Here is a 23,020-nt window from a genome sequence, read left to right on the forward strand (position 1 = left end):
AGATTAAGGTGACACTTATCTTTGATTCGAATCACCTCTTGAGCATGTACTTACATCTTAGCAAGTCCTCCATGCCCTCTTTGGCCACAAAATGAATGATGATATGGTTAAGACAGTTGGACTTACTTTTAGCCGAATGCCCTCATCATGCTACATCCTGATGGAAAGCATACAAACGCAACGGAAAAACGAATCAATTTTACTCTATATGCAACTAAATTATTTAGTGAAAAACATGCTTGAAAAGCCCTAATTAAAAAAAATTAGGGTAAAGAAAATATACCTTTGATGCTTTAATTCTCAATATCTCCTCACGTACTAAAACCAGGACAACCAGTACTGGAATTGATCTGCTAATCTCCAGGCTTAGAACTGGATCGTGGGACCAAATTAGTTGAAGGGTCTAAGGGAGATGTATGGAAATTTGAAGGTAAAAGTTTGGTTGAAATTTTGGAGAGTAATGATTTTGTAATTTCCAAAATTACTAGAAAATGGCAAAACTTTTTAATGAAAAAGAAAACAACTCTACTTATAACCTAATTACATGCAAAATTGTTAGTGGAACTTAGTGGGATAGGTGTCTACGTCTAATGTAGCCACATATCCCACTGAGTGTTAATGGGATTATCCAACAAAATGTTGGATTTTTCCACTAACTTAGTCCAAGAGTAAAATGGTCATTTGACCTTTCAAGTCAAAAGTCAAAAGTCTATATTTTGACTTTTTACCATTTTGTCTATCTTGTCTAATTTCGACCTTCCGAGCATGAATCCATATTTTTTTCCAAAAGTCAAATAACATTTGTATATAAGACCGGTCAAAGTTTGACTTTTCAAAGTAAAAAAGTCAACATTTTGACTTTTTACAACTTTGACCATTTCCATCAATTTTGAGCTTTCTAGTATGAATCTGTATTCATATTTATAGTATTTAAATCCCATTTAACATAAAGCTCTATTTTTAATCTAAAATCCAACACCTATATCATATATACTTGTCAATTTCTCTCTCTTCTCCCAATTCGAACAATTTGACTTATTCCATATGAGTTAGCAGAGGAACCTAATAGAGCTATAGATCATGGGCTCCAACGATTCAAGATTAACTGGTTAAAATCTTTTAGACCGAGTTAATCAACATTCGTTAACTAATGGGTCATTCCACTAAAGTCTCGCAGTTGCACTCCTCTCACTATAGATATATTTGTGTCCATTTAATAAAACCATGATCAGTAAGTTAATCCTTCACAGGTTGTTTGTAACCTCGGCTTGGTCAAAATACCGTTTTACCTCTGAGACTACATTTTGCCCCTTAAGTCACACTAATCCACTATTGAACAATCGACTTAAGGTCCAACCTATAAACTTAATCCCTCTTGGGCTAATGAGAATGTGGGGCCCCTTATTCAAGACTTGGATTCAGTGCTTAAGAGAACATCCTATCTACTAACCTTATGTTTCCAGCTATCCACCTGATCTTACCCTTGAAATGGGAGGCTCATTGGGCCAACGTTGATGAGCTGCCCTCGCCTATTCAGATCAAAGGATAATCTCATGTGAACAGGAGTTCATAGTTAGCTCAGGATTAAAATTAAGTTACCTAGGTCATCAATAATCAAGACAGTCAGTTTTAAATAGTAATAACGTAAAAGTGACTATTTCATGGTTCAGTCTTATGTAAATACTCTACATAGGATGCCCCCACTTTCATGTCTCCACATGAACGATTCAGGATCACCTCGTTTGTACTTACTACAAAGCGGGGCCGCATCCATAGTTTCTCTAAAGAAGACGCCCATCCATTATTCATATACTATAGACTATTTAGGTTATATACTCAAATTTGATCCACATTTATGACTCCACATAAAGTTCAAGTTTACTCAAAAAATAGCCTCGAGACTTAGTTTATTGGATTTAAGATTATAATATTCAATTTCTCAATAATGACTTTATTGAACAGAATATGATTACAAACTACGAGTTTTAGGACATAAAATTTCAACACATACTTCATCCAATCGCATGGCTAACCTCCTTGGCCGTCATCGCATAGCTTGATCGCCCAACACCTTCCTCGCCTAGCTTTGCTTCCTCGCCCTACAAGCCTCATGCTAACCTCTAAACGGCTAGCCAAACACCTAGCTAATGTCTTCCTCGTGTCAAGCCTTCCTCGCGTGGACCTTTTCTTGGTAAACTAACCTCTAATGTCTTCTCGTCCAGAATGCTTCTCGCCTAACCCCTCCATGCAATGCCACAAGCATTCCTCACCCAAGCTTGCTTTCTCGCCTAGCCCAAGCCTAGATAACCTCTTTGGAGGTTATCTTTTCTTCTTGGCCGCATGACCTTTACACCAAACGCCAAAGAATGACCAACCACTTATGCTTAAGAGAATTTTAAGCTTCATCTTGTCACCCAATGTCACTTCTTTGGAGGTTTTGTAGCATTCTTTTGCCGTCCACATAACCTCCAAACATCCAAAAACCAAATCTTGACACTTTGCCAAAATTTTTAACTTTTCTCTTATTCTAAATTCTAATTCTAAATTCCAAGTAATTTTTTTTTTTAACTTTCTTTTCTCATAAATTTCATTTTCAGTTGACATTGACTAATCTTATCTAGTTCCAAGGATTTAAGAAATCTTAGGATTTCATAGACATGACTAATATGCGTAAGGGAAAGTCCTCTCCTTTTACGAGATAACTTAATTCCATCATTTGGATCTCGAGAGGTGAACAAGTATGGATACTAGGCACCAAGAGGTTGTTGTCCGTAATTGTGAAGCTCTATACGTCTTATAAGTGAAATCTTCGAGATATAGCTCTTCCAATCACACTTAATCATATGGATCTTGAGAGGTGACCATGTGTGACGTTTAATTACTCTGAGAGGAGCACACCTTAATTATAAGTTGGTTGAGCGAGTTTTATTGCATCAAGGTTGTTGTGTTACTTAATTGAATTACAATGCATATACATTCATTCGCTTTTTTCGCATACAAGTTAGTTCACATTCTCATCTCACCATCCATATTTCACTTTACAGACTCTCTAGGCGTAGACATTTAGCGATAGTTTGTTCTTGCATTTATTTTACACAATTTGTTTTTCTTTAATTCTTTTATATGACCTAGATGATAAGTAAACCCTAGAGCTAATACCTTGAATCAATTTCCTGTGTTCGACCCTAGATCACTTAGGTAAATCTATTGCTTTGCTTGCACTTGGACAAGTAGTAGGAAAACTTATACTAAATGCGAATTTTAGCAAAAGCTATTGTAGAGAGCAAGAGCTTCCCCTCGATTCCTTTCTTTGTTTTAGGTGAGAGTCTAAAAAAGAGAGTCATCAATTTCCCCCCGTGTAAAGGCAAAAATCAGAGCTAAAGAGTATGAGCACTCATTCTCCACGACTTGTCTCCTTTTCTGTGTTCCATTTGCATATTTCATTAACACCAAGTTGTAATATTGACTCCACGACTGAGAGACCTAAAATTTTATTTATGATATTTATGTTTTGCTTCTATCACTCTCCTATATTTCCTTATATGTTCATCTGTTGCACGTTTAGTTAATTGTTTGCATAATGTAGGGTATTTTAACACTAGAAACTTTGTTTGAATGCATGGTAAGTTATGCTTAGCTAAATACGACCATCAATATCTTATCTCATTGGAGAGAAAAGATAAAGTATTAATAGTTATCACTTGACACGTGATGACCCCTATTTTATTAACCATACGACAATGAGATTGTGGCAATACAATCTTGTCACCCAATTTATGCCTTGCATATATGATAGAAATGCAGGATATGTGTGTCAAAAGCAATGAGAGGTTGCTTTCCTTAATAAGGACAAATTTCTTATAGTTCAAACAAACACATGAGATACAAATCATAAATTAACTTTAAATAATTAAGTCCCGAGAGGTGAGCAAGTATGATAAAGGCTTCTAGAGGTTGCTCGCCTTAATTAAACATTTAGTTAACAACATATGTTAAAATCCCTTGTTTTACATTTAGTTAGTTAAATATTTTGACATGTCCACACGCCTAAACAACCAAGTTCATGTTTCATTACATTTCACCTCTACATCCATCTTGCTGCTTTTATTCGCACTATAGTTAAATAATTAGGAAAACCATATTGCACATACATTTATATTGTATACTTAAGTGCATATGATTTAAGACGTGAGATAGATTCATGTAAGAAGCTAATTTCCTGTGTTCGACCCTGGACTTACCAGGAAACCTCTTTCGCCGCTTGCACTTGGGTGAGAAAGAGGAAAACTTGTCCTAATGTTCATCATCATGCATTTAGCAACACATAGGTAGGATATGCACCTTTTATCGCATAACCCTAACCTAGACACAATCTTAATCACATTATTAGAGCTTTGCACGAAATATCCACGAATGATCTTTGCACATAACGCACACCACATAATAAACAAACCCAACAAGTACTACTTGAGGCTTCTCTCTCTAATCTCTATTTAACCTCTCACAAAGAATTTGATTTGAGAAGAGATGAAAAAGGATAAACTTCTATATAGTGTGGGCACTTAGTATGTACTTCTATATGTGTATCTATCTATATCTCCCACTAATAGAATAGAAGGGTATTCATAGGCATGGTTAGGCGGGAACTACCCAGGCTCTACTGCTCAAATTGTCCTTATCCTCTAAACATGTCAAGGTCGATGCCAATCTCGACAAGTCCCATCAACTCCACTGTCCACTTTTTTCTTCTAGCGAATCAGCACATGTTATGAGATTGTTGTCAAAATGCCTCTCGATTTAGATCGCCTGACATCTTCTCATCACCCAATTTATTGACGCATTCCTTTGTGATTCGGTTCATTTCTTATTTTCATCATCTTGCAATTAAAAACACGTAAAATAATAGTTAATTAAGCACAATGGCTTATGTAAGCTAAGTTGTTGCCTCTTAAGTTTAAAGTTTCACAACAAAAGGTACGCGTTTTGGTCTTTTACTTTGCATTTTGATTCCATTGTTTTACATAGAAGGCCATAATAACTTGTGTTTCTACAAGTTATCATTAGTATTCAGGTAACTTTACTAAGGGAGTTGAGTGGTTCCAAGGTAATGTTAGATGTTGAGAATTCGAGAAGTTTATTTATTCAATTTCAAGTACAATCTTTGTTCATGGCTAATATTGTAAGGAGACAGTTTGAAGATCTAGATCTATAGAAGATAGTGGAGAAGTTGAGTCAAAGTGAGGAAACATATTATGTGGTGAGGCAAGATGATGCTCTCACTAAAGAAGGAAGATTGTGCATTCCAAATATAAAAAACTTAAAGATGTTATTTGAAAGTTCATAGCTCAATTTATGTTATGCATCCAAGGAGTGCTAAGATGCAGAGAACTTTGAAGAAGACATATTGATGAACTAGAATAAAGTGTGAGATTGCAGAATACATTTATAGATGTTTAATTTATCAACAAGTTAAATCAGACTGATAGAGACTAGCAAGATTTCTTAATCCCCTTCCAGTATCTGAGTGAAAATGGAACATATCACAATAAATTTCTTATTCTACCCTTTACTTCCAATGGCTTTGATGGAATATGAGTGATTATAGATTGACTCACAAGACAACAACATTCCTACCGATTAAGGCGGCGTTCATGCTAGATCAGGTAGCTAAACTTTATGTTGATAAGCTTGTTAGTCAGTGGAGTTCCAGTGTCGATAGTGTCAGATCATAATCTAAGGTTTATCTCTTAGGTTCTGATCAAGTTTGTGTTGGGATTTATGTCCTAAAACTCGTAGATTGTAAATATAATCCATTGATCGTTATTAATAAAATGTTATATTTATAATTTCAATAAATGTTATTGATTATATTATTAGTTTTGTCTTAATAAACCAAATCGAATAAACTAACATCCTAAGTTGTTTGATGAGTTTTGAACAATATGTAGAGATCAATGTTCGAAATCAGCTTAAAAGGTTATAGTATAGGGATAAGGTTGGGTACCTTATCCTGGTAACACCGTGGATACGACTCACTTTGTATTTGGTACAAACACAATTATCCAACGTGTTCATGTAGTTGACGTCCGAGTGAGGGTATCCTATAAAATGAGTTTGCTAAGACTGGACTGCAAAATAGTAACCACTAGATGTAACTCCATTAACTGGTTAGGTTTCTATTTCATTAGGATGACCTAGGTAACTTAGTTTTAATCTTGATTGTGTTATGAACACCTGTTTGCGAGGGATTGTCCTTCGATTTGTATGGGTGAGAGTGGCCAAATCACCGACTCAATAAGCTTATCATTTTTGGGATAAGACCGAGTGAGGAGCTAGGAACATAATTACACAAGATAAAATTCACTCATTCTCTACTTTAGGGTAAGTAGATAAGTGCTCCCTTAAATGGTGTCTCTGAGACTTGAACAAAGGGCCTTACCCTCTCTATGGTATGAGAGAGGTTTATGTTTATTGGTTGGACCATAAACAAGTTGCTCATTAGAGGAGCACTGATATGTAAGGATTAGAGGTAACCCATGGGTAAAACGATAATTTGACCCAATTGGTGTTACGAACACTCGTGAAGGATTAACCTATTGTTATTAGTCTATATCCATGCACACAAAAATATATATTTACACTGAGAAGAGTTCAGCTGTGAGTTTTTAGTGGGGTGTACCTATAGTTTTTAGAGATATTCATCATATACGCATTAAATTGTTGAAATTTATGTCCTAAAACTCGTAGTTTGTAATCATATTCTATTCAATAAAGTCGTTATTGATACTATAATCTTAAAGCCAATAAACTAAGGTCTCAAGGCTATTATTGAGTAAACTTGAACTTTATGTAGAGACATAACTGTGGATCAAGTTCGAGTATATAACCTAAATAGTCTATAGTATACGAATACGGTTGAGCACCTTATTTTGGGGACACAACGGATATGACCCGCTTTGTAGTTAGTACAAATGATGTGATCCTGAATCGCTCATGTAGAGACATGGAAGTAGGCGCATCTTATGTAAAGAGTTTACATAAGACTAGAACCATGAAAATAGTTGCTTTTAGGTTATAACATCATTAACTTTAATAAATCGACTATTTCATTTATAGATATCCAGTGTAAACCAATTGTTCCCTTAGTGACTGAATCCAAGTCTTGAACAAGGAGTCCCACTCTCTCATTGACCATGAGAGGGATTCGGTTTAAAGGTTGGACCTTAAATCAATTGTTTAATAGTGGATCAGTGGGACTTACGGAGAAAGACATAGCCTTGGGGATAAAACAATACTTTGACCCAGCTGAGATTACAAACAATATGTGAAGGATTAACTTACTTTTCATGGTTATATCACATGGACACAAATATATCTATAGTGAGAAAGATGACAGCAATATGAGACTTTTGTGGAATGACCCGTTAGTTAACAAAGGTTGATTAACTCGGTTTAAAAGAGTTTAACCAGTTAATTTCAAATAGTTGAAGCCATGATCTATAGATCCATTAGGTTCTCCCACTAGCTCACAAGGAATCAACTTAGAACATTATGATGGAATAATTCGAATTGATCAAATTAGGTAAATAGAGACAAATCGACTAATGTATTTGATCTAGTCGTCGGTTATAAGCTTAAGATAGAGCTTCATGTTTAAATATGATTTAAATACTAAAAATATGAATATGGATTCATATGCAAATTTATGCTCGAAAGGTCAAAATTAGTCAAGACGGACAAAATGGTAAAAAGTCAAAATATTGACTTTGGACTTGAAAAGTCAAATTTTGAATTTGATTTAAATGTTAAATTATCATATTGCTCTTAGACTAATTTAAATAATAACACTTGTTGAGATTTAGCAAACTTATCACTTGCATGTGATGCAAGTGGCTTATTGCATGCAAAACACCTACCCCACTAAGAATGTCAAGTGGTGAGATAGGAAAGCTCTTGCATGTAGTTTGCTTGTAAAGAAGTTTTATGCAAAGGTGAAGGGACTCTTGGATTGGAGATTGAAAATTCAAAATCATTTTTTGTAATTGTGAATTACAAAAATAAACCAAGAGAACCTTTTTTACTCTCAACAAAAACAAAAGGTTAGGTTCCTCCAAAAAAGATATCATTTCCCTCTATTTCCTCTATCATTTTGAGCCCCATAACTCGATTCCAAATTTAGAGAATAGCGGGTAAACTCTAGTGGTAGTTCCGACTTCAAATACGTGAAGAGAATAAAAGAGAAGAAAAGCTTGAAAGGTAAGTTTTGTTATTCAATCCATCTTTGTTTATATTATGGTTGTAATGCATGTTATTAACTACTAAATTTGTTTAGTTGCAAGTAGAGTAATCTTTGATCCTTATTTCGTTGCGCATGTCTACTGTTTCCATCATGTGTATCAGAGCATGCTTAATTTTACTCAATTGCATATGGTGGGTTTGTCAATTTATTAGATAAATTGTGTGTTGAACTAAAATGGATATATTATAGTTTTGGCAAACTAAATTAAGCTTGTTGTTTATAATAATTAGCCCGTTTTGTGGCTTAATTTATTATTGCGAACAGTCTGTAATTTTTATGGAGTCATTAGAGTTGAAATTAGAATGTAATTTCATCAACTGGGTGAGAGAAAAGCTAAAAAAAATTGAGAAAAGAAAAGGATAGACTTGAAATACCTTTCATACCCGGTCAGATGACCCGCGACCTGATCGACAACCCCTCTCATGCTCTAAAGAGGGTTTACCCTTTGTTCAAGTCTCAGAGACACCATTTAAGAAAACACTCATCTACTTACCTTAAAGTAAAAAATGAGTAAATTTCATTTTGTATGATTATATTTTCAGCTTCTCACTCGGTCTTGTCCCCAAAATGATAAGCATATTGAGTAAGAAATCTGACCACTTTTATCCGTACAAATCAAAGGACAATCCCTCACGAATAGAAGTTCATAATACATTTAGGATTAAGACTAAGTTACCTAGGTCATTCTTATGAAATAGAAACCCAACTAGTTAACGAAGTTACAGCTAGTAGTTACTATTTCGTGGTTCTGCCTTGAAAACTCATTCCATAGGATACCTTCACTCACATGTCACCTGCATGAATGCATTTGGTCATTGCATTTGTATCAAATACAAAGTGAGTCATATCCATATGTTACCAGGATAAGGTACCCAACCTTATCCCTATACTATAGACCCTTTAAGCTGATCTCGAACATCAATCCCTATATTTCTTTTCATAGTGTTCAAGACTCATCAAACAACTTAGGATGTTAGTTTATTGGATTTAGGTTATTAAGACAAAGCTAATAATATAATCAATAACTCTTATTGCAATAATAATAACAACATTTTATTAATAAATAATTGTCAATGAATTATATTTACTATTTGTGAGTTTTAGGACATAAAACCCAAACGTTGAGGCTAAGTATATATTGTGAGTGACAAAATGAATTATATGTTTTGTTTGTGATTGATACATTGTTTTATATGTATTGCTGCAAGTGATCAAATTTGTTCTATAAATGATTGTAAACGAATAAACGTTTTCTATGAATAAATATGAGCATTCTTCCAAAGGTGATAAAATGAGATTTATAAATGGTTGTGAATGACGAATTAGATTTCTAATGTAACTTCTAAACTTTGACCCCTTATTTTGGGAAAAAAGATTCTAAAAATGTGATCTTTTGAGTATTCTTTCCCTTGTGTTTATAAGTTACCTTACTAATATGTGATAATTTGTGCTAAGAGTAAGCGGTGAGCCGTTACTTCCTTAATGTATTCACATGGGTGTGAGATGTGATGCAATTGTACGATGAGATGATGGTCGAGTGTGCCTGCCAGGTCTATGAATGATTGAATGTGGCGAGACATTGGTGGAAATCCCAAGTAACTCGGGTGATACTGGTGAGTGTGAATCCCGGGTCTAGATGAGGGGAGAATCCCAAGTCTCAGAGTTGAGCTTGTTGTGAGATGACCCCAGCGTATGGCGTTGTAGTGTTCACTGTGCAAGGTCTAAACCTGATTGGTGATGAGACTTTGGTTGAATGTGAGTCCTAGGTTTGAGAATGATTGAATGTGGCGAGATGCTGGTGGAAGTCTCAGGTAACTCAGGTGATACTGGTGAGTGTAAATCCCATGTCTAGGTGAAGGGAGAATCCCACGTCTTAGAGTTAAGCTTATTGCAAAATGATTCTAGCGTATGGCGTTGTAGCGCTTGCTATGTGATTGTTCAAACTGTTGTGATTGATGCAATGTGCATTATTTGTTATGGTTTTGATGCGACATACTTTATCTATTGTTGCTGACCTTATTATTTGCGGATTCAATGTGTTTTCCCCAAAAAGGTTTTCTCAAAAACTCATCTCTCACTAAGTCAGTTTGACTTGCGTTTTAAGTTTTTTTCCTCTCCAGATTGTCTGGCGTTGAATTCATTCAAGTTGTACTTCTATAAGCTTTACCTCATCGCAAAACAGGCATGATGCTTATGTAAGTTGTATTTCTAAATATTTATGAATTTACAACTTGAGTCACATGCTTTAATCCTCTTTTTATGCTTTTTGATTTCATTATTCTACTAAAAGAGGATATAATAACGAGTATTTATACATGTTATCACACCTCCAATTTAGAATATTGCTTGTCCTCAAGCATCACTCCATATCATGCTTGTCCTCAAGCAGCGTTCCTCCTTGAAGACTCACATTTCCCTTTTACATTTCTACACTTCTCAAAACGCAAGCAAGTTTTATTTTTTTATTCAAGGTTGACTCTCGTCGCGTACATCTTGTTATGAAAGTATTTATAAGTTCAGAATGCGGCAAGCTTAATACTCAAAATACTCTTGTTCATTTTCCACAGTAAGTCTTATCTTTAACTTGAGAAATGGCTAAAATTTTCCAAATTCTTTTAATCCTTTGATTTGGTGAAAGAATGCTTTGTATTATATTCACATTAGATTTGGCGTTGAGTGGAAAATCATAAGTACTTTATGAGTCCGTTTCTCTCCTCAACTGTAACTCTTGTCGACTTTTATTACTCAACTCTCTAAATTTTTACTTTTGAAGTTTTGCTTCTTTATTTTTGCGAGAGGAGGCAATATAAGAGTTTTTATTTTAATTTAATCAACTATTACTCAGTTTTTTAAAAAAAAATTAACTTTTGTCTTAGTTTTGCATGCCTTAAGACGTTTTCGAAAAGTTTTTAGAGTTTTAGCGTGGATCTCGCAAACCCCCAAATTTAGAGGTTAGCGATGTTTTCATTGCTAAAATTGAATGATAAAATTATTCACAGAAAAATTTTACAAAAGAGGTTTGAGGTAAAACTTGCTCCCCTAATAAACCAGAGAAATATTTTCTAAGTAAGGTTCCTTAACAAGTTGCACGCCTAAATAAAAAATGATACATTATTTCGTATAATATATTTCATTGAAGTGTCATTGAATCGCAAAGGAAAATTAGAATGCTATAAAGCGGGGAGCCAAACTTGCTACAAGAAAGATTAAATGCATAAAAATTATATTCTAAGTTGTGATTCATATTGTGCAGGACATAAATACAAATAAATAAAATTACATAAGATGAAATTAAGATTTTAAAGTGGGCGAAAGTAGGTGCTTTATAGCTTGCAAGTTGGTTGGTTTGGATTAGAGAAGAGTAGGTTGACGTTGTAGAGTTGTGGGGAGTTGGAGTGTAATCTGCTTCAGGGGAGTTAACTTTGGAAGCAAAGGTTAGGTGAGCGAGTCTTCTTCTTCTTCTTCATGGGACCTTGCAACGAGATGTCATTAGAGTCCTTAGCCTTACGGGGTTGTCCTCTCTTTAACTCTAAGGCTTCCTCCTCTTCTCGAACGCGCTATGTTGTGTCCTTGACCAAACCATTTTTTCCGTTGTACCCTTTTGGTAGAAGATCAAATTATTGCCCTTGTTGAGACTTTTTGCTTCACTTTCCTTTTCACCTTCCCCTGGTTGTACTTGCAAGGGATTTCTTGAAAATGATTCTTTTTCCCTCCTTGCAAGTGGGTACTTCCTCCCCTACAACAACTTTTCATCGCTTCTTTCTCAAACTCCCCAAATTGATTCCACTCCATCTCCATTGCTTTCATTTATTTTCTTCTAATGACCCGAGTTTTTCTTGTTCAGTCTTTTTGCTGGCCCTTGTCTCCAACTCTGTAGATTCAACAACAAGAGAGGAAGTGCTTTCCAATGGAAAAATTCACTTTTTCCTCCTCAATCAGCTTTGCACCTCTCTTTCTTCTTATTACATTTTCTTTTATTCTTGTTCATCTTTCCACCTTCGTTTGCTTCTTTCCTTACATTTTCTTTTATTCCTATAGTTTCTCCCTCGGCCTTCTCCAACCTTTCTCCTCTTCCTTCAAATTGTGTAAACTTGTCACATAATGTGACGAGAAGGTGGATTGTTGGATTCTCAACACTTTGTCTTCTTGTGAGAGATTTTGTAAGGGAAGCATTTCTTGGTGAAAGATAAAAGGCATACCTTGACAAACTTGAAGAAGAGTTTTTGGAATGACGGTACTTTGAAGGATATGGCAATTTGTGGATTCGTGACTTGTGTTTGGCTAAATACTGAGAGTCAGAGTCTTGAAAAGTTTAAATAGGCACTCTTAACTAGGGTTACATGTGCGATTATCGTACGGTTAGTGTCATCTCAAATTAAATGTGGCGTGATAGACCTGACAGACTACTCGTGCTTCAAGGTTCAGCGCATTCATTACTTCTTCAAAGTTTAAGAACTCTAAGATTTGACCAGACGATTCGTACTTTCTAAGGACCCTAATGCTTTCCAATGAAACCTACTCTTAGCTTAGATATACTAAAAGGTTAGATTACCTAATGTGTTTAAATCAGTCCTTCTCACTTCATCTTATGAATCCTACCAGACGAACCTATAGCTTTGCGGCAAACCGCGCAATCCCCTTGTGAGATTAAAGGATATACAAAAATTGAATACGGATTTACAAATAAGAATACTTACAAAGGTAAATGTATATACATAATATGCACATTAATTACAAATAAGAATACTTAAAAAGGTAAATGTATATACATAATATGCACATTAATATAAGGATGCAATAATAAAAAAAAATTGAGAGAGTTTATATGTTATAGATGCATCCTTACGTTCACGTTCTTTGGCAAGGAAGAACTGTGGTATCATCATTTCTGCTCCGCATAGCTTTCCTGACAGCATCAATCCTGAACTCTATAGATCATTTGCATCATGACTCTCTACATGATTTCTTATCGCAATAAGTCTCTACTCTCAATCATTCATCGCAATGTTCAAATGATCTTTCTCGGTTCTTATCGTGTAACTAAATGAAACATGCTTTTCATTACCTCTGCGCGAGGTCACTTCTTCTAACGATTTCATAGAAGTTATCATTTTCATTTGCGACCAACCGCATCCATTGAGATTTCTCTTGGTCATCATTTGAAAGGTACATTGATCATGGGATTGGTTGAAGCAATCATAGATTACTCTGGTACCTTGAACCTCTTCATGCGATTCTCGACTAATCGCGTGATTCACCAAATTCAAATGTTTTGCCCAAAATCAAAGTAAGACTTTACTCTAACATCTACAAAGCAATTCTCCGGCAACTATGCCAAAAACTCACTTGTTTGGGGTTTAGACTTAATAGTTTTGCATGTGCATCGTGCAACTGCAATATGTCATATCTTTCTGTATTACATGCTTTAATTCTAGGCGATAAACCATGGATCATGACCATAACATGTAAATGCGCACTATGTATCTCTTCATCGTGTAATACATAAGTCCTCGTTGAGTACAAGTTTTCCTACTACTTGTCCAAGTGCAAGCAAAACAATAGTTTTACCTAAGTGATCCAAAGTCAAACATAAGAAATTGTTTCAAGATATTAGTTCTAGGGAATTACTCATCAATTAGGCGAATTGAAACAATTAAAGAATAACATATGTAAGAATTACTAAGTACACAACGAGAGTCTGTAAAGCGAGGTTAAGAAAAAGGTATAGTAGTGCAAACTAACTTGTATCAAGAGAATAAAGGCAAAAATGCCCACATATTATCACGTGAAAAAGTAAGGGGATAACTTTGATGTGATTTAACTCACTAAAACATACTTATGATTAAGATATGCTTCTCTCGAAGTCATTATATGCCACACATGGTTGCTTTTCATAGATCCATATGACCAAATGTGGTTGGACGAGTTATATCTAGAAGGGACTACTTATGGATCCTATAGTATTTTGTGATTAAGAAATGCTACCTCTCGGTATTCCACTGTCCACACTTGATCTTCTTTTGGAATACAAATGTTAGAAATAATCTCGCAAAGAGATGAAACTCCTCCTCAAGCGCATTAATTAGGTTATAGCTATTTTTCCTTTAGGATAGTTAGCAACTTATGTTGGCCAAGCGATGACAATAGTACAATTAACGTGATAAGATTTATAAGCTAACTCTTCTTATCAAGACCTATCATCTACCTAAACTACGAATAACACATAACACATTGACCGGTAGAAAGTATATGAATGTTGGATCAAAAGATTATACTTGTATAAAAATACAAAGAAAGTAGGTCGTAGGCCAATATACAATATGTACAATATAAAGTATGAAATATAAAGAATACAACAAATTGAAGACAGAGAAATGATCAATGTTACAGGTTAGGGGACCAAAAGGGATAGTCTTATTCTCTACCACAACTACAAGCTCTCTAACTGGCCCATTCATGCCTCCCTTCTTTGTGAGGATGAAGTGCTTGTATAGGCCGCTTTTTGGCGTGAAACTTCTATTCCTCTGAGCATGTTAGCGCTGACTTTCGTCTTGTGAAGTCACATCATTCCAACTACGACCATTCTTGTCTTTTAGTGAGCTTTCCTTGCATGTTAATATGTTTCCTCACCTGAGGTTGTTAATCGCAAAGCAGGTTTCCATTGTGTAGTCTCTGCCTGAGATGTCCTCTGTGATTTGCTCCTTCCTTCTTTTCCACTTATCCCACATTTAAACATAATAATCACATAAAACAGGCATGATGCTTATGTAAGTTGTATTTCTAAATATTTATGAATTTACAACGTGAGTCACACGCTTGGATCCTTTTCTTATGTGTTTTGACCTCATTATTCTAGTAAAAGATGATATAATAACGGTTGTTTATATACGTTATCACATTGTAGCCAAGTTAAAAAGGGAAGACAGAGTTGTTCTATAGTCTTACATGGCGTGCTAGCCATGGCATCTCAGCATACGTTTAAGGAGTCGGTTGGTAAGGTTACCGCTCCTTAATGTCGAAACCTAAGTTAAACAGGAAGGAGAAAGCAGAAGAATTGAAGAACTGAGGCAAAGAAAGGAAGCTCTGAAGATTACCTTCTAAATTGGGGTGGTTGGGTGAACGAGGTAAAGAAGGAAAGGATAACTTCACACCTTTAAGTACCTTGCCTCAAAGAAACAATTGAAGCAGCGAAAGAGAGAAAGGAAGATCTTGGAAGATGATCCTAAGATAGATTGTGGACAATAAAGCAAAAGAAAACGGGATCAGAGCCTTATCCACCACGGTAGGAAAGGCTGCAACTTGATGAGGTGAAGAAGAATGTGAGAAAATCAAAGTTGATTTATTTTATAAAAAGGCAAAGTTGTAGATTGTATTTGTACCTTGTAAGCGTTAAGTTAATAAAAAGAAAATGTTAAGTTATTCTGTTGTGTTTTTGTATTCATTTAAAGTTGTTTTTCCACTGCAAAAGATGTGAAGGTCTCTAAGGCTCAATCGAAGAGTATCACAAAGAGATGAGAAGAGTTTTTCTGCTCACTAAGTGTTCGATGTGTTATCTTGCGAGAGGTATGGTCGTGTGTTGTGACATTTAGGGTGGGGCGTGACATGTGTGATGCTTAGTATGCGACATGATCAGGTGGCCAAAGTTGTCACTTGCGGTAGGTTAAGTGTTGCTATGCTAGGCAGTCTGAAGGAACTAAGCTATGTGGTCTAAAGGAAATAAACTATACGACCTTGGGGAGTTAAGTTGTGCGACCTAAGGGAGTTGGTAGACAAGTTAGGCAAGGAGATTAGTCGGTTAAGTGGAAGACACATGGCTAATTAAGGTTAAACCTTAGCATTAACCATGTCACACCCCATCTCGGAGCACCTTCTAACTAGGCCTGAGATGTGGCACGAAGCAGACCAACATCGTTCTTCTTCTAACAATGTCTATCAACTCTGCTTAACTTGTAACTCTTAGCTGTCACTAATCAAGTACACTCAGACACAAGATGCAAAAAGAAAAGTCTAATTTGAAATTAATAATTTGAATATTTTGCAAAACATCTTCAGGTTTACCCAACCTTTGGACAACTTGCTCAATAGTCTTATATAGACAAAATAAAAGAGGTTTAGAGTCCCAACTAGACAACACTATTTTCAGAAATCAAGCAAACCCTTATACTAGCCTATTACAGACCACAAGCACTAATTCTTCCACTAGTTTAATTACAAAATAATCATGCATGTGTGGAATGAGTCGTACAAAATTTAATCAACTTCTAGCATAGTAGACATATGCTTTAACAAGCGTCGAAACCACGATTTCTACCTGTAAGGAAATTAAATATTGAAATGATGAGCTATAAAGCCCAATGAATGATAACTTTTAAAACAAAGCATGATAATGAAAACTATGAGCAAAACATACATAAACTTAGCAAATCACATTTTCTTTTCAACTTTTAGCTTTTAACTTTCGCTTTTCTTTCTTTCTTGTTATATCTTGAACTCTTTGTATCTACGGAATGAAATTCTAGGCATGGAAGCCCTATCCCTTGATACAATACCTGCAAGACGAAACTCTAGGTGCCAGTAGCACTGTATCTTGCTATAGCTATCATGAGATGAAAAATTTAGGCATCCATAGATGCTTTCATCTCTTATTTAGTCTATGTGATGGAAACTTTAGGCATCTGCCAGATACCCTCATCACACGACCTTGGTGCACAGAAAAATCTCTCCTATCGAGTTGTTATCAGATCAAGACATCTCGATATAGGCTTAAACAAATTCATAAATGTCATTCTAAAGCTTAAACTTACTTAAGTTAGTATGCTTATGAAAAACTCTTGCCATAAGCAAGTCTCAAATCTAGCTTTGCTTTAAAGTAATCTCTTTGCTCAACATTTGCATAAACATATAGCATTCAAACATATTCTCATAAATGTCATGCTTAAAGAAAACATTTCTCAATTTGAATCCCAAGGAAACTTAACTCAGTCATGCTTTCTCATAATTCTTTTCTACACTTAGAACTCATGCTTTGTAAAAAATTTCATAAATCTAGCACATTCAAATGTTTAAACTCAAAGCATACTTTAAAACATAAACTCTTAAATCAAGCTTAGAAATTCATTTTAGCCATTCACAACTTTTGGCTAGGTTCTTGGCTTATAGATTTGTCCTATTTCTTGTTGCGCTAAAATTGATAAGAAAACTCAAGTTAAAACTTGACTTCTACTTTGACAACAATCTTTCAACTTCTTCCTTTTTTCTTCTTTCTTCTCAAGGAATTTTTTTTTTCAACTCAAAAGAACTTTTTTCTTACCAACCTTGATCTTCCTTGAACTCTTTGGGTAGTCTTAGCTTGCTCAAGACCAAATTTTTAAGTTTGCTCTAGCCCCTCACAAGCTCCTAATTGACTTAGATCCTAAAATGACAAGCCCTAGCTTAGCAAACTTGCTCTTAAGTTTTCTTAAACAAAGAAGAGGAAGCTTTAACTTACTTGGATCTTAATCCCACATTCTAACTCTTCTTCCTTAGCTTGATCACGCCAAACACTACCACTCTCGGATACCTTCTTGACCAAAAGCGCAACTTAGGCTTGATCAAAGTACTCCCTTACTTTGGCTTCAACTCTTGCAAGGAACTTCAACTTCTCTCAAACACTTCTCTCTACTTGATCTTGGAGTGAAAAATGGTGAGGAATGAGGGGAGTCTTTCGAAGTTAAAGTAAATTTTGTGTCCAAAAAACGATGACCACACACGAGAAATGAATTTTTGAAAATATGTCGCAGATTTCTATCAAGAACCCTAAAATACACTTTCTCCTGCTTCCAGTCTCAATCAAACACGACCCAAGATGGCCTAAGATTTGCTCTTTACCCTTTCTATTTTTTATCTCGGGCTGTCATAGCCTCGAGATGCACCAAGATTTACATTGTGCCTTTTTTGTCTTTTGATCTTGGTCGAACAGGACCGAGTTCTGAAACCTCTGCCCTGAACACCCTTTCCAAAATCACTTGACTTGCTTTCAAGAATACCCTTTTCGACTTCTCAAGTTTCTCCAACTTGACCCAAAACTCCGGAGCAAAATCTTAACCTTTCTAAACTCTTAGCAAATATTAGGATAGAAGATACGGGTATTCCAAACCAAGTAGGAGGTGTCAATAGGAACCATGCAGAGAAGTCTATTTAGGGGTCCATTCAACCAATGAGTTCTTTCGTGATTTTAGTGGTAGGTTGTAGTGAAAGGCAAGCTAAGGAGGGTTACTAAAACTTGATGAAATTTCATGTTCAAATTTCAAAAGAATTAAAATTCGAGTACAAGGACGAGCAACACTATGGCACACACCTGTGATTAGGTAAGTGACAAGACCCGGAAGGCTAGCACACGTGCTGGCAAGGCCACCAAAGGGCTTGCACACACACAGCCAACCCGCCAGCCATGCCATGTGTGCGTTACCTGTGTCCTACATGGCAATGCGCTGTTTTTTTTTTTTTTTTTTTAACATTTTGAGCATTCTATTCTAGTGTCAGGGAGAAACCTCCAAAGTTATTTCCAAGCTGGAGTTGTAGCATACAAATGAAGAATGTTGGATTTAGGAATGAAGGTGACTGAAAATCTATCATGTAACCAGGAATCTGTCAGTCAGAAAAGTCGAAGCCTAGGCACACTTTATGGAAACTGTACAATAAATAAGATTGGATTTGTGCTTTCCTATTTTCCTTGCTAGATTCAACTGGAGTTATAAACCCAGTTGGCATGTAGTCAGAGAATACGTCTCCCCTTTTTATTTTGTACCTTCACTTCCTAACAAAAAGATTGTTTCTTGAAGGAATACAATTGATGTAATAACATACGCTTACATTATATAGTACTGAAGAAAACAATATAAATTTTTAAAAAAAAGGAACAAAAGGAAGTTGGAAGTGTCCCAAAACTGATCAAGACTTTATAAATGAAAAAGAATTGGAAGTTAAAAGTGTTCGACAAACAATAATTTTACGATCAACAAGTATTATCTACCATGTCCACCACCACCCTCCAGGCACCCAAAAGGAAAAGAAAAAGGAGGGAAATAACAGGTTTGAACAAGGATCTAAAGATGTATTGCCTTATGGCTTATAGTAGTACATATACAAACAATCAAGTAATATCTTTATACTTTCCGAGCCAAAGTTCTCTGCTTTGTTGCATGTTGTACAACTTTTTCTTCCACTGGAAGACCCTTACGCCGTCTTACAGTATCAATGAGCTTTCTTGCTGTGTTGGGAAGCACGCTAGAACCATCTCCAAACTCTTCTAGTTCTTCTTCCGTTTTGGGGATAAAAAAAGGATCTTCACATAGTTCTTCCCAATGGCTAAGCACTAAAAGAGCACTCGCTGCTCCAGAAGTCCATCTCCTTAATTCATCTGCAAAACCAAAGCTTTCTGACACAGGCACGTATGCATGCACAGTAAACAGAGGTGAACCTTCCTGCATTTCTTCTTTCAAAACCCGGGCTCGCCTTCGTGCGAGTACAGCATACATTGGACCCAAATACTCAGTGGGAGTATTCAATTCACAGAAGTACATGGCTTCAACAAGCCGTGGTTTCTTTTGAAGCACAGCTGCTCTACAGGCATCCTTTACAGTTGTCATAACTTGACCAGAAAAGATAGCATTGTTGTCTGGTTGAAAGGGAGATTCAGATTCATCTGAATTCCCAGACAATGAAGAAATAGAGACATCAACAATAAATGCCAACCCCCACATAGGTTCATCACATAATGGCCCAGCTGATGTAGCAAGCTGAAATCCAGATAGAACACTGTTCTCGAGAGATGCTGCTTCCATACATTGCGTCTGAGTTCCTTCCGGTGATGCTGCAGAAGACATATCACCTTCCAAAGATGTTTTAGGATCCAAATTACCATTTAAAGAATCGTCCACAAAACCCAATCTCTGTGACACATGAGGTGAACCCCGAATAAGAACAGAGCCATCAGGATCCTTTACTTTGGGATCTGGGCTAATTAGAATGTTAGGACCAATCTGCTGTGGTCCAAGTGCCCAAATTCGCTTGAGAAGCTTTGACCACAGTGCATTGTGTTTGTCAACCCGACTGCCTTCATGGTCATCCTTTGAAGATAGATCAGTACATGCTGCATCTGCTATTAGTTTTTTTACTACTTCCGTTGGATTCTCATTTTCCATCAGACTTGATCTCTTTGTTTCCAAGTTTTTATAGTTCTGCCCCAACTTGACTCCAACAATATCTCCCAATACGTCAGAATTTTCATCAAGTACTTTAGCAAGAGCAGGTGGAAGTTTCAATACCTGCACTCTGACAATACATCTACCATTTGGGGTTTTCTTAGTAACACAGTCTGTGCTTTCAGACAACACCTTAAAATAATCCAACACACTAGATGCCTCTCCTTCAATCGTTTCTTTATATGATACGAGAGGTGGAGAGACTTCCAAGCTTACCCTGGCAAACCTATCCTTCAAATCCTTTATGCATCTCTCGAGATGAACTTCTCCTGCTGCAGCAAGTACATGTTCTCCCCTTGCAGAAACAGTTACCTCTACAAAAGGGTCTGCTCGATTTAAAAGCCTTAAGCCTTTCAACAATGCACCTATATCTCCAGGATCAGATGGCTCAAGTGCCACTCTAAGAGTAGGAGCAACCTGGAATGCCATACTTGAGAAAGGCCAGCAATTTCTTGTCGATGAAAGAGTTGCAGTTTTCAATATATGATGGCTAAGACCACGAATTGCTACAAGGTTTCCTGCTTTTACTGAGGTCACTGGTTTCAAGCCTTGGCCCATCATTAGATAAATCGAATGCAATTCAGCCTCCTGAATGTGCTTGTGCATTGATTCCCCTTTCGTTGGGTCATATAAAGCTGAAAGAACAAAAACTCTCTGTCCAGAAAAAAGAAACCCACTAAATACCCTTGCAAATGCAAGAAAGCACTCATCTGATTCACCATCTCCACCATCATCAGTGAAAACACTAGTAGTCTCACCATGACTCCGTGGAAGAATTTTAGATGGAACTGCAAACATCTTGGACACAAAAGCAACAAATGGAGCTTCAGGCCTCGAATCACAAGCTTCAATTGATCTCTTGACAAGATCTGCTTCAGTTAATACATTGGTATCAACACCGGTATCAATTATATCCCTCTTCGGAATCAACCGTGATATTCGAAATGATTGTGCAGCAATTGGGTCAGGCATACAGTTCACAACCATTGACAATATTGCATCTGAAAGAGGAAGCCAACGACTCATAATAGCTTGAAGAACCACCTTTGGATCCTTGTTAGAAAGTTCTCGAGCTGGTATAGTCAAATTAAATGTACTGTTAACCTTCTGAAGTACCTCCTTATTCCCATCAGTTTCTAGAGCAGCCCCATAAACTTCCCAAAGTCTCTCAAGCACAAATTGAACAAACATAGGCCGAGCTTTACTTCCTCCAGCCATGGCCTTCTTTCCAACGATCATCTTGGTTTTCGGATTAAAATACCGTGGACCCCACAAGGCCTTCTTCAATGCAGATACATTGGCCCCAAGCTTTGAAGCATAAAACTCAGCAAACTCATTAATGCCAAAACCCCACCCATCTAAAGCACATACAAAAACCACATTCCCTTTCTGTGGTTGAAATGTATCTTCCTCATCGTCCTCAATAAACTCGAGATTCTCATCATTTACCTCACCTGAAGAACCTGCAAGTATTGAATCCACATCGGACAAATACTTCTCGGACTTATATCCACTCATTATCCCATTAACTTCATGAACAATCCTCAACAAACGAGTATACGCTTCCATAGGACTCAACTTCAACTCACATATCAACCTATCAATCTTATTAAGAACCAAACACGGCGCAAGCTTCTCAATCCAAGCCTGTCGCAAAACAGCATGAGTTTGAATGTGCACACCCTCCACAGCATCAACTAAAACCAATGCCCCATCACTCAATCTAGCAGCAGTGGACACTTCACTACAAAAATCCATATGGCCGGGCGAATCAATGAGGTTAATAGAGTATTCCTTGTACCGTAAACCAATCGAAGAGCTCTTCATGGTAATCGCCCGCCTTTGTTCCTCATCAAGATAATCCATGAAACGGAGGCGACCCGCCATCTTTGGGTGGATCAAACCGCCCCCCGAGGCGGCTATAAGATGGTCGGCAAGTGTCGTCTTGCCATGGTCGACGTGAGCTAATATACATATGTTTCTAATTCTTCGAGTTTCGAGATCATCCATTTGACCTAAAGCAGAGAAGGAAAGAAAAAAAAAACCCTAAAAACCACAAAATCCTTACAAATCAAATTGAGAAAAAATTCTTCTGTTTTACTGTACAAATATGCAGATTATTGCTTATCTAGTTCCCTGGCGTTCCTTCTCAGAGGCGAAGAAGGCAGGGCAATGTGACGTGGCGGGGCGTTTGGAGCCGAGATGGAGATGAAGATGGTTAGAGAAGAAAGAAACGTTGAGGGAGCGTTGCCGATGGAGGTATGGCAACGTGGGTTGAAGATGAGTAGAAATGTTGAGAAGCTGCCAAGGGGGAAAAGAAATGTTTTGCTGGGTTTTGGAGCGAGGGTACAATTTAGGGCTTTTCTTAAGTTTTATTAAATAGATAGATATATATATCCCTCCATATCTATGCATATAAAACTACCAAAATACTTCTTCCTCCCATTTTCAAAATAGTTGCAGCTTCTTTGTTTCTTTT

At 36.5% G+C, this 23,020-nt stretch overlaps 1 protein-coding gene across 1 annotated transcript; it reads right to left on the bottom strand.

Moving 5' to 3' along the window:
- Positions 1-19,214: 19,214 nt before the first annotated feature.
- On the bottom strand, positions 19,215-22,916 carry LOC101220903 (elongation factor-like GTPase 1). Its single transcript, XM_004139728.3, has one exon. The coding sequence runs from the start codon at positions 22,549-22,551 to the stop codon at positions 19,444-19,446; it is 3,108 nt and encodes a 1,035-aa protein (XP_004139776.1). The 5' UTR covers positions 22,552-22,916; the 3' UTR covers positions 19,215-19,443.
- Positions 22,917-23,020: the final 104 nt, after the last annotated feature.

Source organism: Cucumis sativus, chromosome 7 (genome assembly GCF_000004075.3).
Source record: "Cucumis sativus cultivar 9930 chromosome 7, Cucumber_9930_V3, whole genome shotgun sequence".
Lineage (NCBI taxonomy): Eukaryota > Viridiplantae > Streptophyta > Magnoliopsida > Cucurbitales > Cucurbitaceae > Cucumis > Cucumis sativus.